At 35.1% G+C, this 15,435-nt stretch overlaps 2 protein-coding genes across 2 annotated transcripts; both read right to left on the reverse strand.

Annotated features, from left to right (window-relative positions):
* Positions 1–238: 238 nt before the first annotated feature.
* On the reverse strand, positions 239–10,757 carry LOC114042106 (olfactory receptor 8D1-like). Its single transcript, XM_027860790.1, has 2 exons — positions 10,700–10,757; positions 239–1,221 (listed from the first exon to the last, which is right to left on the reverse strand). Exon 2 carries the CDS (start codon positions 1,190–1,192, stop codon positions 239–241), a length of 954 nt encoding a protein of 317 aa, XP_027716591.1. The 5' UTR covers positions 1,193–1,221; positions 10,700–10,757.
* Positions 10,758–14,216: 3,459 nt separating this feature from the next.
* LOC114042107 (olfactory receptor 8D1-like) lies at positions 14,217–15,167 on the reverse strand. Its single transcript, XM_027860791.1, has one exon. The coding sequence runs from the start codon at positions 15,162–15,164 to the stop codon at positions 14,217–14,219; it is 948 nt and encodes a 315-aa protein (XP_027716592.1). The 5' UTR covers positions 15,165–15,167.
* Between the last annotated feature and the right edge of the window lie 268 nt (positions 15,168–15,435).

The raw sequence follows: 15,435 nt of genomic DNA on the forward strand, positions 1-15,435 counted from the left end.
TAAGGTTTGGAGGGGAATCATGATGTGGTATACTACTTTAGGACATTCAGGGAAAATCCCTCGTGACATAATTTGTTGGGAGTTGGGTATGAAGGTCAAGCAAGCCAGCAAGGGAAACTGACAAGGAAAAATATGGCTTTCCCAACTTAACAATGTTGTCCAAATCTGACTTGTGTCTCAAAGGGATTAAATAACTAGTGTGAAGAAGTAGAAAATATATTTAAGATCTCAATGACTTTTAATGGTGCTGCTTGAACCAGAAGACTCTCCAGTCCTTCCTGATTTTCCTCAGTGCATCCTTCACATCCTTGTTCCTCAGGCTATAGATCCAGGGGTTTAGCATAGGGATGACTATGGTATAGATCACTGAGGACACTTTCTGTTCAGTGATGTTGCTGGTTGATGCAGGCTGACAGTACATAAAAATGATGGAGCCATACAGGATGGCCACAGATGCCAGGTGGGATCCACAGGTGCTGAAGGCTTTGGACCTGCCCTTAGCAGAATGGATCCTGAGGATGCTGGAGAGGATGAAAGCATAAGAGATCAAGATAGGTAGTGTGGTTACCAATGAGTTGATCACAACCAGAAGCATCACCAAAAGCTCATTGATATAGGTGCTAGAGCAGGAGAGCTTCAAAAGGGGAGGAATGTCACAAAAATAATGACTAATAACATTGTTTCCACAGAAGGACAGTCTGGCTAGACCACATGTATGAGTAATGGCTCCAAAGAAACCCATAGTGTACACTCCTACTACTATCAGAAAGCAGATATTCTCAGACATGGCACTGTTATAGGTCAGGGGGCTACAGATGGCAACATACCGATCATAGGCCATGGCTGTCAGCATGAAGCAGTCAGCAATACAGAAAGTACAGAAGAAAAAGAACTGAGTCAAGCACCCAGAGTAGGAGATGATGTTCTTCTCTGACACAAAGCTCGCCAACATTTTAGGGGTAATGACAGAGGAGAAGCAGAGATCAATAAAGGACAAGTTACTGAGAAAATAGTACATAGGGGTGTGAAGCTGAGAACTGATCCTGATGAGTAGGAGTAAGCCCATATTCCCCATCATGGAGATAATGTATATTTGTAGGAAGAGCAAGAAGAGGGGGAGCTGGAGTTCTGACTGGTCTGTTAATCCCATAAGGATAAAGTCTATCACAATGGAATGATTCCCTGTATCCATTGTCCTCTGAAAGTTGAAGTGGGAATCTGCAGAGATGGAAGAGAAGAATCCTTTTAGACAAAGATGATTATTTGCCCATGTCTGCTGACCTAAGATCTTATAAAAGATATGATTTCTTTTTGAACTCCCAGCATCCCCAAATATCACAGCCATTCATAAACTATTAATGTCAAACTAGATCATAGTATACAAGTCTGAGATTTGAGAGGGATTTCCAATATTCTATAGGCTAATCCATACCAACACCATAAATTCTATCTGCAATAAAAACAACAGCTTGATGAAAAAAAAGGAAGAACTGCATCTAATTAGGAAGTCCAAAAACAAGGAAATGATGATGAAATTAAATAATTCATCTAATATAAAGTAAATTTATTTTCTGGAGAATAGAATGATGGAAATATTAGCATAAACAAACAGAAACACCTGAAAATTACTTGAATGGACACATTCAGAAACAGTAATGGCAATTGTAACAGATCTAAGGGAAATAGCAAGGAAAAATTATGATTATTGGATTTTCTGAACACTGTGAGAAAGAAAAAAAATCTAATTTCTGCATTTCAAGAAACAGAAAATAACATTTCTCATAAAAATTGAAGCTGTGTGATAGCTTAAACATATTCCTGAAGATATCAATGGAGAATAATACACAGTTCTGTTCTTCAAGATACAAAGTATTAAGCTTCAAGACTATAATAACAAGGAAATTATATTATAGCAGTAAAGATCAAAGGTACCATAAATATGATGAATACTGAGAAACATAGGAAGACATAATTTTATGCAAAGTGAAGCAAGAATACACACACACACACAATGATTACAATGCTACTGGAAAGCAAAAACAATACAAAAATTGAAATTGAATGATGTGAAACTTTAATGATCATGTTCAGCCCCAAAGAAGAAATATGAGAAAATGCCTACTTACCGTCTTTGAATATATAGGAACTATGGTGTGTATCACTGTTAGACTTTTTTTTTGTTATTGTTCTACTGAATTTTCTCTTTGCCTCTCTTTTCTCTTTCTCTTCTCTTTTATTCTTCTGAATCATTCTTTGGAAGTAGTAGGAAGAAGACTTTTCTTGGGAATTGTAGATGATGTAAAAACAAATGTTAAAACATAACATTATTTTCACAAAATATAAAGGCATCATTTCCCAAAAGAGGACAGATCCATTTTGTGATGTTTTTCCAGAAAAAAATGGCAATGACAGAAAAAGTAGTAATTCAATATTTTTAAAGTTCTTCTTCCATAACCTCACTTCTGAGGGATGTACAGATGTGTGAAATCACAGCTGTGAAGGATTGACAGAAATTTCCTTTGAAAAAGCAAATAAGCAACTTATCTGCAAATTTTTCTTTTCAAAATTGCTTAGGACCACTAAGAAATAGAGTAACTTCTCCAGGGACACAAAATTAGAATTTATCAGAAATAAGTTTGATCCCAGGTTTTCTTGACTCCAAGTCTGGCTCTTTCTGTCACAGTGCCTCTCATTTTGAAATTCCCATTGCTTCCATATGTATACAAGCCCAAATTATCACTTTTCTGGACTATTAAAAAAGCCTCCTACTGATCTTCCCTACTATATTCTCCCTCCCCTCCAATTAATCCTTCATATAATTTTCAGAGAAATCTTTCTAAGCATAAATCTGGTCATGCTGTTACTCTCCTCAGAAGTTCTTAGTGAGTCCATATTGTACATTGAGTAAATTTCAGATACCTTTGCCTGGCAATCAATGTCATCCACAGTTTGTAAGGAATAACCTTTCCAAGATGATTTCATATTCCTTGAAATGTACCTTAAAATATTCATTTTTTACTCCATCATTCAATAAACATTTATCTAGTAGCTGCTATTTGCAGAACACAGCAGATATTGTAAGCATTCAGATAAGATACTCTGAATTAATCAACCAACTAACAATTTTTTATTAAGTATCTACACTATGTTCCAGGTACTATGTGTGCTAGGAGCTGGAGATACAAGTACAAAGAATGAAACAGTCCCTACCTGAAAGAAGTCAGTCCTTGATCTCATAAACTTCTACACTAGTAAAAATGAAAGTCATTGAGAAAACCTGGTATCTTAGAAAGACCATGGGCAGAGTATCTGGATTCAATTTCTACTCATGCTACTTACTACATGTGTGACATTAGACAATAATTAACCTCTAAAGAGTTCAGTTTCCTCATCTTTAAAGACAGAGTTGGACTGAATAAGCTCCAAGTTCCTTACCAGCTCAAAATCTATGAAACAAAAGTCCAATGAAAGAAAAAATTTTTAATATTGCCATTTACAAAGTCATAATTTAATTTTAATAATTTCTGATGGACAAAGATTTTTTAACACATTAACATGAATATCTTAGCCTTCATTCATCTCCACTTAAGTTGATCATGATATATAAACACAGATATAAACATATCTAAGATCAGTCAACTCCTCAAAATTCCATTTCTGCTTTCTTATGTTAATATGTACATCAATGCTTCAGAAAACTGTAATTCTATCACTCTGGGTACCATCTTATGGACTAAGATCACAGTCCCTTGGTAACATAATTTTTATAAAAAAATTTCAAGAAAATTATCTCTTAACATATCAGTTAGCCAATAAACTTATATTGTGTGTTTCTCAGGCATCCTTATGCCCTCCTCAGCTCACAACTACCTTTTAGTCCACGCATATGGAATTTGGTTACTTACCTTATTCCAGTCAGAATTAGAAGAGTTAGAGGACTGATGACTATTTTCCTCAATCTCTTAAAATGTTAGAATAATTCATAATAGTTATTGCTACAGCAATGGTCAACTGACAGGATTTTGATGATGATGCTTCAAGGGTGGGATTATTTTAAACATTTCTGAAGAAGTTGTGAATAATTTTAAGGCCATAAGAAAGAAAGAAGGTCTCTCCTCAATACCTCAAAGGCTACCATGCAAAGTTAGGAGTAGCAACCTTTTCTTTAAACTGCTTCATCTAGGTGAGAGAGCATTTTTATTTGTCCAATGATTATCTCAAGGAAAATTTCCCTAAGGAAATGAATGAGAGTAGATGCTCCATCAGGATTTCTTCACTCCAGAGGTTAGTGTCCCTGTGAAAGAAGAAATTGTGTGGAGTGTGTTTGTCTCTAGATAATGGCATTCCCATGAGCATTTCTGGAGACTAGAGAAGAATGGAACTACTCTGCTGGTAGGGGGAGCAGGAGTCATGCTTATATGTGGTAGTGATGGTGTGGACTGGAGTCAGCATAAATGATCTCCCCAAATGGTTTTATAAGGCAACCCCTCAGCTCACTGCTCTTTTGCATTTCTTCACCTTAGGATTTGAGGGATCTTTGCTATAGAAAATACTATCTCATATCCCTTAAATACTTTTCATTCTTTGCTTCAAAATTGGGTCTAATTATTTGGATTATAAAAACCTTCAATAGATCCAATATTTCCTTTTATATAAAGTCGCTCTTCAAGTAAATATAGTTCAGCAAGTATTTATTAAGTGTCTAATATCACAAGAAACTAGGGATATGAAGAAGGGGATAATAAGCATTTGAATATCAACCACTATATGCCAGGAAATGTGTTATGCAATTTTAACAAATATTATCTCATGATCTTCACAACAAATCTGGGAAGTAGTTATTACTATTCTCATTTTCAAGTTGAAAAAACTGAGGTGAGTAGAGGCTAAGTGACTTGCCTAGATCACAGAGCTGGTAAGTGTCTTAGGCCAAATTTTAACTTAGGTCTTCCTGATTTCAAGCTCTATCTACTGTGCCACTAGCTGCATTGACAAAAACAAAATAGGTACTGTCTTCAAGGACATTACTTTCTACTCAGGAAGAAGCATGTGGTAACAGGTAAATAAAAAAATCCAAAAGACAAGAAGAACAAAAAAATATGGCACACATCATGACTATGTATCATTCAACTAAATTCAATAAGTGTATCTGAAGGGCTTAAAAGGTGAGGAATGTTTTTTGCTCCAGTTGATTTATTCAAATAATGATTGTTAAAAGTAGAAGAGTAGTGAACAGACCTTTAGGTTTTTTAGAACAAAGTCAAATAAATAACTTAAAATCATTACTTCATAATCAGAGAACTTAGAAGGGTTCCTAAAGGTGATCTTGTTCAGCCCTCCAATTTGAAACCAAAATAGTCATTACCATGACCCTTCTTTGAGAGCAGAGCCTTGAAATAATTTGAAGTACAACATGCAAGTGCAAGAAGGGAAAAGAGAGAATGCAGGCATAGGTGGGTAGGTTCTGGGTTGTATATTGGCTTTACAGGAACAGACTAAAAAAGAAAGAGGCAAGAGATCCTGAAATCACTTCCCAGAACTCATTGCCTAGAATGAAGAAAGTTTGAATGGATATTTAGTTTCATTTCTTTTTCTATCAGAGGAGAAATAGCAGCTCCAGGGCACATTATGAAGAGAGGATATAATCTGAACCACCAGTCTAAAGAAGGAAGATTGGAATATATGACACAAAAAATAAGAAATATGTGGAAGAATGAAGAAAATATTTGTTATCAAATGATACTCACTGAATATATTAAAAGGTAAGGGAGAACCTGTCTCTATTCTCATTTTGTAAAATCAGTTAAAATCATATCTAAATATGGAGTCATGAAAAGTTCTGCTTAAAGGCAAGTATGCCATTGCCTCACCAAAATTATTTTTTATTTCCAACATTATAAAAAGCAGATGCAATTTGGTACTTGAGTTCTGTGAAGAGTGCAGAGGACACTGGTCTTCTTTTAAGAACATAAAAGCTAAAAAAAATGGATTATTTTCTCTGCCTTAGAATTTAAACTATTTACATATTACATTAATATAGCTCTTTGCATCTTAATAACAACTTCTAAATGTTTTCTTCAAATTTATTATTTATTGTTAACATTCTTTTAAAAATTTTGAGCTCCAAAATTTCTCCTTCCCTTCCCCCATACAGTGAGAAGGCAAACAATATTGTATCAATCATACCTGTGAAACCATGGAAGACAAATTTCAATACTAGCCATGTTGGATAAAAAGCAAGAAAAATAAAGTGAAAAAATTAGACTTAAACTTTAATTTGGAGTTAATCAGTTCTCTCTCCAGAGGTGGATAGCAGTTTTCATCATGAGTCCTTCAGAATTTTCTTGGATAGTTATACTGATCAGAGTAGCTAAGTCTTCCACAATTTATCATCATTGCAATGCTACTAATACTGTATACAATATTCTCTTAGTTCTGCTCATTTCACTTTTCATTAGTTCATCTAAGTATTCCAAGGTTTTTCTGAAGTTATCCTTCTCATTATTTCTTATAGCATAATAATATTCCATCATAATCATATGCACATATTTTTCAGTTATTTGTTACTTAATGAGCATCCTCTTAATTTCAGATTTTTGCCAACACCAAGAGCATAGGTGTGTGTGTATTTTAGCAAATATAAGTCTTATTCATTATGTTTGATATTTTTAGAATACACACCTAGTAGCGGTATTGCTGAATCAAAGGGTAGACACAGTTTTATAGTCTTTTGGGCAAAGTATGAAATTTTTCTTTCAGAGTGAAAGGAATAGTTCACAACTCCAACAGTTCATTAGTGTGCTGATTTTTTTATATCTATTCCAGCATTTGTGATTTTTCTTTTCTGTTATCTTAGTCACTCTGATAGGTGTGAGGTGATACCTCAGAGTTGTTTTAATTTATATTTCTCTAATCAATAGTAATTTAGAACATTTTTTTTCATATGATTATGGATAACTTTGATTTCTTCTTTGAAAAACTGCCTGTTCATATCCTTTGACCATTTATCAATTGGGGAACGGCTCTTATTTTTATAAATCTGACTGAAGTCCCTATATAATTGAGAAATGAGGTCTTTATCAGAGAAACTTGCTGTAATTCTCCCTACCCCCTCCTTCCATGTTTCTGCTTTCTTTCTAACTTTGGTTGTATTGGTTTTGTTTGAATAAAACATTTTTTTTTTAATTTCAGGTAATTGAAATTATCCATTTTACTTGCTCTGATCTTCTCCATTTCTTCTTTGGTTATAAAATCTTTTCTTATCTACAAATCTGAAAGATAGAATTTTCCATGCTGCTCTAATTTGTTTACCACATCACCATTTATGTCTAAATGTTTTACTATTTTTAGCTCATCTTGGTATACATTGTGATATATTTTTCTGTGCCTACTTTCTCTCAAACTGTTTCTGAGTTTTCCAAGCAGTTTTGTTAGGTAGTGAATTTTTGCCCCCAAAGCTGTATCTTTGGGTTTATCAAATGTTAGGTTACTATGGTTATTTTCTACTGTATATTTTGTATTTAATCTATTCCACTAATCTACCTCTCTAGTTGAGGCAATGCTAAATCATTTTGATGATTATCACTTTATAATATAATTTGAAATCTGGTACTCTTAGACCACCTTCCTTCACATTATTATTTTGTTAGGTTATACATGTGTAGTCATGCAAAACATTTCCACTTTAATCATGTTGTAAAAGAAAACATAGATAAAAGACCTCAAGAAAAATATGGTTAAAAAAGTATGCTTCAATCTGTATTCAGACACCATCAGTTCTTTTGTCTGGGGATGGGTAACATTTTTCACATAAATCCTTCAGAGTTGTCTTGGATCATTGCATTGGTAAGAATAGCTAAATCATTCACAGCTGACCATCTTACATTATCTTTACTTTGTACACAGTGCATTTCACTTTTCATCAACCCATGTCAGTCTTCCTAGGTTTTTCTGAGAGCATTCTGCTCATCATTTCTTATAGTACAATAGTTTTCCATCATAATCACATACCACAACTTGTTCAGCCATTCCCCAATTGATGGGCATTCCCTCAATTTCTAATTCTTTGCCCCCAGAAAAGAGCTGCTATAAGTATTTTTGTACATATAGGTCATTTCCCTTTTTGTTTTTGTTATCCCTTTTGGGATGCAGACCTAGTAATGGTATTGCAAGGTCAAAAGGTGTGCATGGTTTTCCCTTTGGGCATAGTTCTAAATTGCTCTACAGAATGATTGAATCAGTTCACAACTCCAACAGTGCATTAATTTCTCATTTTTCCCACACACCCTCCAATATTTGTAATTTTCCTTTTCTATCTTATTAGCCAGTCTAATAGGTATGAGTTACTACCTCAGATTTGTTATAATTTGCATATCTCAATCAATAGTGAGAGCTTTTTTTTTCCATATGACTATAGATAGCTTTGATTACATCATCTCAAAACTGTTCATAACTTTTGATCATTTAGCAATTAGTGAAGGGCTCTTATTTTAATAACCTTGATTCTCTATATGTTTGGGAAATTAAGCCTTTATCAGAGAAACTTGCTTCAAAAATTTTTTCACAGTTACTATTGCTAACTGTATTTCCCTCCATTCTATTACCCCTCCCCTGTTTATTTTATTCTTTCTCTCCTTTCACCATGTCCTCCTCAAAAGTGTTTTGCTTCTGACTACCATCTCCACCCATCTGCCCTCCTTTCTCTCACCCCCTCCTTCTCTTTCCCCTTCCCCTCCTACTTTTCTATAGGGTAAGATAGATTTCTATACCCAATATAGTGTGTATTATTCCCTCTTTGAGGCAGTTCTGATGAGAGTAAGGTTCACTCATTCCCCTTCACCTCCCTCCTCTTCCCTTCCATTATAAAGGCTTTTTCTGCCTTTTTGTGTGAGATAATTTGCCCCATCCTACCTCTATCTTTCCCTTTCTTCCAGTACATTCCTCTCCCACTCCTTAATTTTTTAAGATATCATCCCTTCATATTCAACTCACACCTGTTCTCTTTGTTTATATATACTCCTTCTAACTGCCCTAATGATGAGACAATTCTTATGAATTACAAGTATCATCTCCCCATGAAGGAATGTAAATAGTTTAACTTTATTAAGTCCTTTATGATTTCTCTTTCCTATTTATCTTTATATGTTTCTCTTGAGTCTTATATTTGAAAGTCAAATTTTCTATTCAACTCTGGTCTTTTCATCAAGAATACTTGAAAGTCCTCTATTTTTCCTCTAATTTCCATTTTTACTCCTGATGGATTATACTCAATTTTGCTGGGTAGTTGATTCTTGGTTGTAATCCTAGCTCCTTTGCCATCCACAACATTATATTCCAAGCCTTCTGATCCTTTAATGTAGAAGCTGCTAAATCTTGCATTATCCTGACTGTGGCTCCATGATACTTGAATTGTCTTTTTTCTGACTGCTTACAATAGCTTCTCCTTGACCTCTGAACTCTGAAATTTGGCCATAATATTCCAGGAAGTTTTCATTCAGCCTCATCTGAGGTTTGTCCTCTCTGCCACAGTACTCTTTCAAGCAGTAATCAGCAAATTCTTTCAATTTTCATTTTGCCCTCTGGTTTTAGGATATAAGGGCAATTTTCCTTGATAATTTCTTGAAATATGTTGTCCAAGCTCTTTTTTCAATCATGGCTTATAAGTGTTTTTTTTTCTCAATCTGAAGTTAATTAAACCACTCCTTGATTACTGACACTCACCTCTGATCTGCTTTGTTTGACTCTGGTGACAGATTAGAGGCTAGTTCTGTTCTAGTTAACATATGTTTGTAGGAAGAGTAGGAAGAGGGGGAGCTGGAATTTTGACTGTTTGGTTAATCCCATAAGGATAAAGTCTGTCACTATGGAATGATTCCCTACATCCATTGCCCCCTGAAAGTCAAGGTGGGAATCTGTGGACATAGAAAAGAAGAATACTAAACAAAGATGACTATTTGCCAATGTCTGCTGACCTAAGATCTTATGAATTATGTATCTTCTTCTTTTTGTTTGTTTGCCTTCTTCCCTCTTCTCTTTTATTCTGTATGATAAAGAATAGTTATTTGAATGGCATGGGAAGAAGGGTTTTCTTGGGAATTCTAGATAATCTAAAATCTAGATATGTGTTATCAATATTATTTTCATAAAAAATAAAGGCATCATTCCCAAAAGGAGGCAAATCCATTTTATGATATTATCACAGAAAAAATGTGAAATGCCAGAGGAAGCAGCAATAAAATATTTTTAAAGTTCCCCTCTACCTCTGAGAGATATATAGAAGTGTGAAGTGATTGCTAAGAAAGATTGCCAGGGGCATTTTTCAACAAAGTGAGTAAGCAACTAATATGTAAATTCTTCTTTTGAAAGTTGCCTGGGGCCACCAAAAATGTAGTTATCACAGAGAGTTTTAAACCAAGGTTTTCTTGAGTCTGAGGCTGGCTCTTTCTGTCACAGTGACTCTCATTTTCAAATTTCCATTGCTCCCACAGGAATACAAGCCCAAATTATCACTTTTTTGAACTATTATAAAAACCTCTTACTGTCCTTCCCTACTGCACTCTCTCCCCCCTCCAGTGAATCCTTCATATAATAATCACAATAATCTTTCTAAGCATAGATCTGGTCATGTTGTCATTCTCCTTAAGGGTCATTAGTGATGCCATATTGTACAATGAGTGAATTTCAGATACCTTTGTCTGGCAATCAAGGTCATCTACAATTTGGAGGCACTTACCTTTTCAAGCTGAATTACTATTTTCTGATATGCACCCTAAAATCCATTCATTATTTCTCTCCATCATCAATAAACATTTATTCAATATCTGCTATTTATAGAGCACAGCAGATATTGTGAAAATTTATGTAAGGCACATAGAATTAATCAATCAACCAACAAGTTTTTATTAAGTACCTACACTATGTGACAGGCATACTAGGTGACAGGAGTTGGAGATACAAGTATGGAGAATAAAATATTCCCTACCTGAAAGGAGCTAGTCCTTGATCTCATAAACTTCTACTCTAGGAGACGTGAAAGTTATTGACAAAACCTGGTATCTAAATCTATGACATAAAACTCCAATGAAATAAAAATGTACAAAATTGTCATTTGCAAAGCCATTCTTTAATTCTAATAACTTCTGATAGAAAAAGACTTCTAACACATTAGCATGAATATCCCAGCCCTCATTTAATTCAAATTCTCTTTAAATAGATTATGATATATAAACATAGCCATAAATATAACTATGATCAATCAACTTCTCAAATCTCTGCTTTCCCTTTGTCATGTTTATATGTACATCAATACTTCAGAAAGCTGTAATTCCATCACTCTGGATTCCACTCCAGCGACTAAGATCACAGCTCTTTTGTAACTTAAACCAGTGGTGGGCAAGATAGGCAACCTTATAAAGTGAAACTTGTAGGTGGTGTAATAAGGCATCTTTTAGAATTACTTTTTTAATAAAAACAAATGTCTCTGTCTAATGTCTGTTTATTTAATGTCTCTTTATTTACTCATTTCATTGAGTGTTTTTCCCCTCCTAAAACAATTCTCTTTTGAAGGTTTTTGGAAATTTTTATTCTTTGGGGTTTTATTATTATAGCTTTTGAGTATGATACTGGGTAGATCCTTACCTAAAGTCTTTTTCTAATGCATCCAATGCACCATAACATTGTAGAGGTTACTCTGACTTCTTAATGGATAAGCAAGTAGAATTCAATTGCGGAAAGGTATTAATAAGAAGGAAAAGCTTTGACATAAGCCTAGTCACACACTGCCTGTGGCACCTGAGCACTAACTTGTTCAAATTGTAGATAACCACATCTAGAGTTAGAAAGACTTGAATTCAAATCTGACGTCAGACACTTACTAGCACCGTGATCCTGGATAAATAAATTAAATTGTGTCAACCTTAGTTTCCTTGTCTGAAAGATGGGGATAATAATAGTACTTATCTCTGAGGGTTATTATTAGGATCAAATGAGATATTTTAAGGCATTTTATAAATCGTACATAAATTTATAAATTGTAAAGTGCCATATAAATGCTAGCTATAATTGCTATTATTGCTAATTTGAGCACAGAGTGTGTATTTCTTAGTCCATAAAAACTTTCAAGAAAATTATCTCTCAACATGTCAGTTAGCCAATAAACAATTATCAAGTGTCCACTCCATGCCAGGCATTGTGTTAAACACTAAGGATACAAAGAAAGTTAAAATATAGTATCTATTTTTGAGAAGCTTACAATGGAAGGCAATAGACAATATACAAATTACTGTGCACAATCAAGTTATGTATGTGGTAAGTGGTACGAAGTCATCAGAGAAAAAGCCATAGAATTATGAGAGATAAGTAAAAGCTTCCTATAGAAGGTGGATTTTAGCTAAGACTTGAAGGAACACAAGGTAGCAAAGATGTGGAAATGAGAAAGCACAGTATTCCATGCATTGTGGATGCCCAGAGAAAATGCATAGAGTCAGCCAAGAGATGGAGTGTCCTGTTTGAGATACAGCAAGGAGGCCAATGTCACTGGATCAAAGAGTATGTGGTAGGATGTAAGGTATAAGAAAAATAGAAGGCAGAGGATGGACAGGTTATGAAGATCTTTGAACACCAAACAGAGAATCTCACATTTGACATTGGGGTGATAGGGAACCACTGGAGTTTATTGAGCAGGAGGTGATATGGTCAAACCTGTGTTTCAGGAAGATCATTTGGACAAAGGGGAGGAGGATCGAGTAATGGAGTAGAGGGAAGAAACTTGTGGCAGGAAGAACAACTAGCAGTTTATTGTAATAATAAGGGCATAGGCTTGTGAAAGCATGTTCCATAGTGGTGACAGTATCAGAGAAAAGAAGAGGCCATATGTGAGAAATGTTATGAAGTAAAATCTGAAGGCCTTGGCAATATAATGGATATGAGAGTGAAAAAGAGTGCAGAAGGTATGGACTGCAGTCACTGAAAACAATCCTCCCAGATAGTTCTATGAGGTGTTCCTGCTCCCCTCAACTCACTGCTCTCCAGCATCCTTTCACCTTAGGAATTGAGAGTATCTTCTTATACAACATAGTATCTCCTATTCTTTAAATCCTCTTTGGTCTTTGTTTCACATTTGGGTTTAATTGTTTGAGTTTTTCTCTCTTTCCCACTATGGCTATAAAAACCCTCAAATAGATACAATATTTCTTTTTAAATAAAGTTACTCTTCAATTAAATATAATTCATCAAATATATTTATTTATTTAGTATTTTATTTTTCCCCAGTTACATGCAAAAGCAATTTTTTAACATTTGTTTTTAAAATTTTGAGTTCCAAATGATCTCCCTTCCTCCCTTCCTATCCTCCCTCATTGAGAAGGCAAGCAATTCAACATAGGTTATACACATGTAGTCACATAAAACACATCCATAATAGTCATGTTGTGAAAGAAAACAGACAAAAAAAAACTCAAGAAAGATGAAGTTAAAAAAGTGTGCTTCGATCTGTATTCAGATACCATCAGTTTTTTCTCTGGGAATATAATTTTTCATCGTAAGTCCTTCAGAGTTGTCTTGGCTCATTGTATTGCTGAGAATAGCTAAATCATTCACAGCTGATCATCTTAAGATATTTGCTGTTACTTTGTGCACAGTACATTTCACTTTGTATCAGCCCGTGCAAGTCTTTCCAGGTTTCTCTGAGAGCATCCTGCTCATCATTTCTCATAGCACAATAGTATTCCATCATAATCACATACCACAACTAGTTCAACATTCCCCAGTTGATGCAGCAAGTATTTATTAAAGACCTATCATATATTACGGCAGGAGGGATATAAAGAAAGATGTACTAAGGATTTGTATAGCAATATCATCAGAGAACTTGGAAGGATTCCTAAAGGTTATCTTGTTCAGTCCTTCAATTTGAAACTCAGGCAAAGACATTACCATCATCCTTCTGTGAGAGCAGAGTTTTGAAATAATTTGAAATAAAACACGCAAATGCAACTGAGAAGAATGGGGTAGGAGGGCATAGTTATGGAGTGGGAGGCCATATGCATCTAAAGGCAGCCAGTGAAGGACAGAAACAGACATCAGTAGTGACAGAGAATCAAAGCATGTACTTGCCTTCATTACAATGTTGTTTAAGATGAGGCCTATTCTGGAGAGGAATCTCTACTGTCTAAGAAGAATTAAAAGAAAAGCCAATAGTATAATGATCTTCAGATTACCTATTTCCTATGTGGACCTTGAAACATTCTGCTTTTTATGATTTTCCTTAATGCATCCTTCACATCCTTATTCCTTAAACTGTAGATTAAAGGATTCAGCATGGGGATCACTGTGGTATAAAACACTGAGGCTGCTTTCTCCTGGGTCACATCATTAGAAGCTGGTATATAATACATGACCAAGATGGAACCATAAAAAACAGAAACAGCTGCCAGATGGGATCCACAGGTGCTAAAGGCTTTATAACGGCTCTTAATAGATTGCATATGAAGAATGTTCAAAAGAATGAAAGTGTAAGAGATCCAGATTAGCAGAGTTGTAGCCAACAAATTAAATCCACCAACAATCATCACCAAAAGCTTATTGATGTAGGTGCTGGAGCAGGAGAGCTTCAGAAGGGGAAGAATATCACAGAAGTAATGATGGATAACATTGTCCCCACAGAAAGACAGTCTGGCTAGGCAGCTTGTATGAGCAATGGCCCCAGTGCCCCCCATTATGTATCCACCTGCCACCAGCAGGGAGCAGAACCATGGAACCATGGTGATATTATAGAGCAGGGGTCTACAGATGGCAACATAACGATCGTAGGCCATAGTTGTCAGCATGTAAACTTCAGCAATCACAAAGAAGAGGAAGAAAAAGAACTGAGCCATGCACCCTGGATAGGAGATGATGTTCTTCTCTGATACAAAGTTCTCCAACATTTTGGGTGTAATGACAGAGGAGTAGCAGAGATCTATGAATGACAGGTTACTGAGAAAATAGTACATGGGAGTATGAAGCTGAGAACTGACCCAGATTAATAAAATCAAGATGAGGTTCCCCACCATGGAGACTAAGTAGATTCCTAGAAACAAAATGAAGAGTGGTGTCTGGAGCTCTGTTTGGTTTGTTAAGCCCAAGAGGATAAATTCTGTCACAATGGTGTTATTTCCCACTGCCATTCTCCTCAGATAATTTGGTTGGAAATCTGAAGAGATATGAGAGAAACATCTTAGTAACAAAAATGATTTTTATATTCTGTCTCTATTGCTTTTTAAGTCTGTCTTCTTCTCACTCCATCTGTCTCTGTCTGTCTGTCTATCTCACATACCCCACACTTCTCCCCTTTGTTTTTATTTGTTTATCATACAAATTACTAATGCCAATTTATCAAAACTTAGATTAAGTATTGCATCTGATGAACCTATTCATAGAATTATAGAACTGGAAAAT

Source organism: Vombatus ursinus, unplaced genomic scaffold (genome assembly GCF_900497805.2).
Source record: "Vombatus ursinus unplaced genomic scaffold, bare-nosed wombat genome assembly UNPS02014258.1, whole genome shotgun sequence".
Classification (NCBI taxonomy): Eukaryota; Metazoa; Chordata; class Mammalia; order Diprotodontia; family Vombatidae; genus Vombatus; species Vombatus ursinus.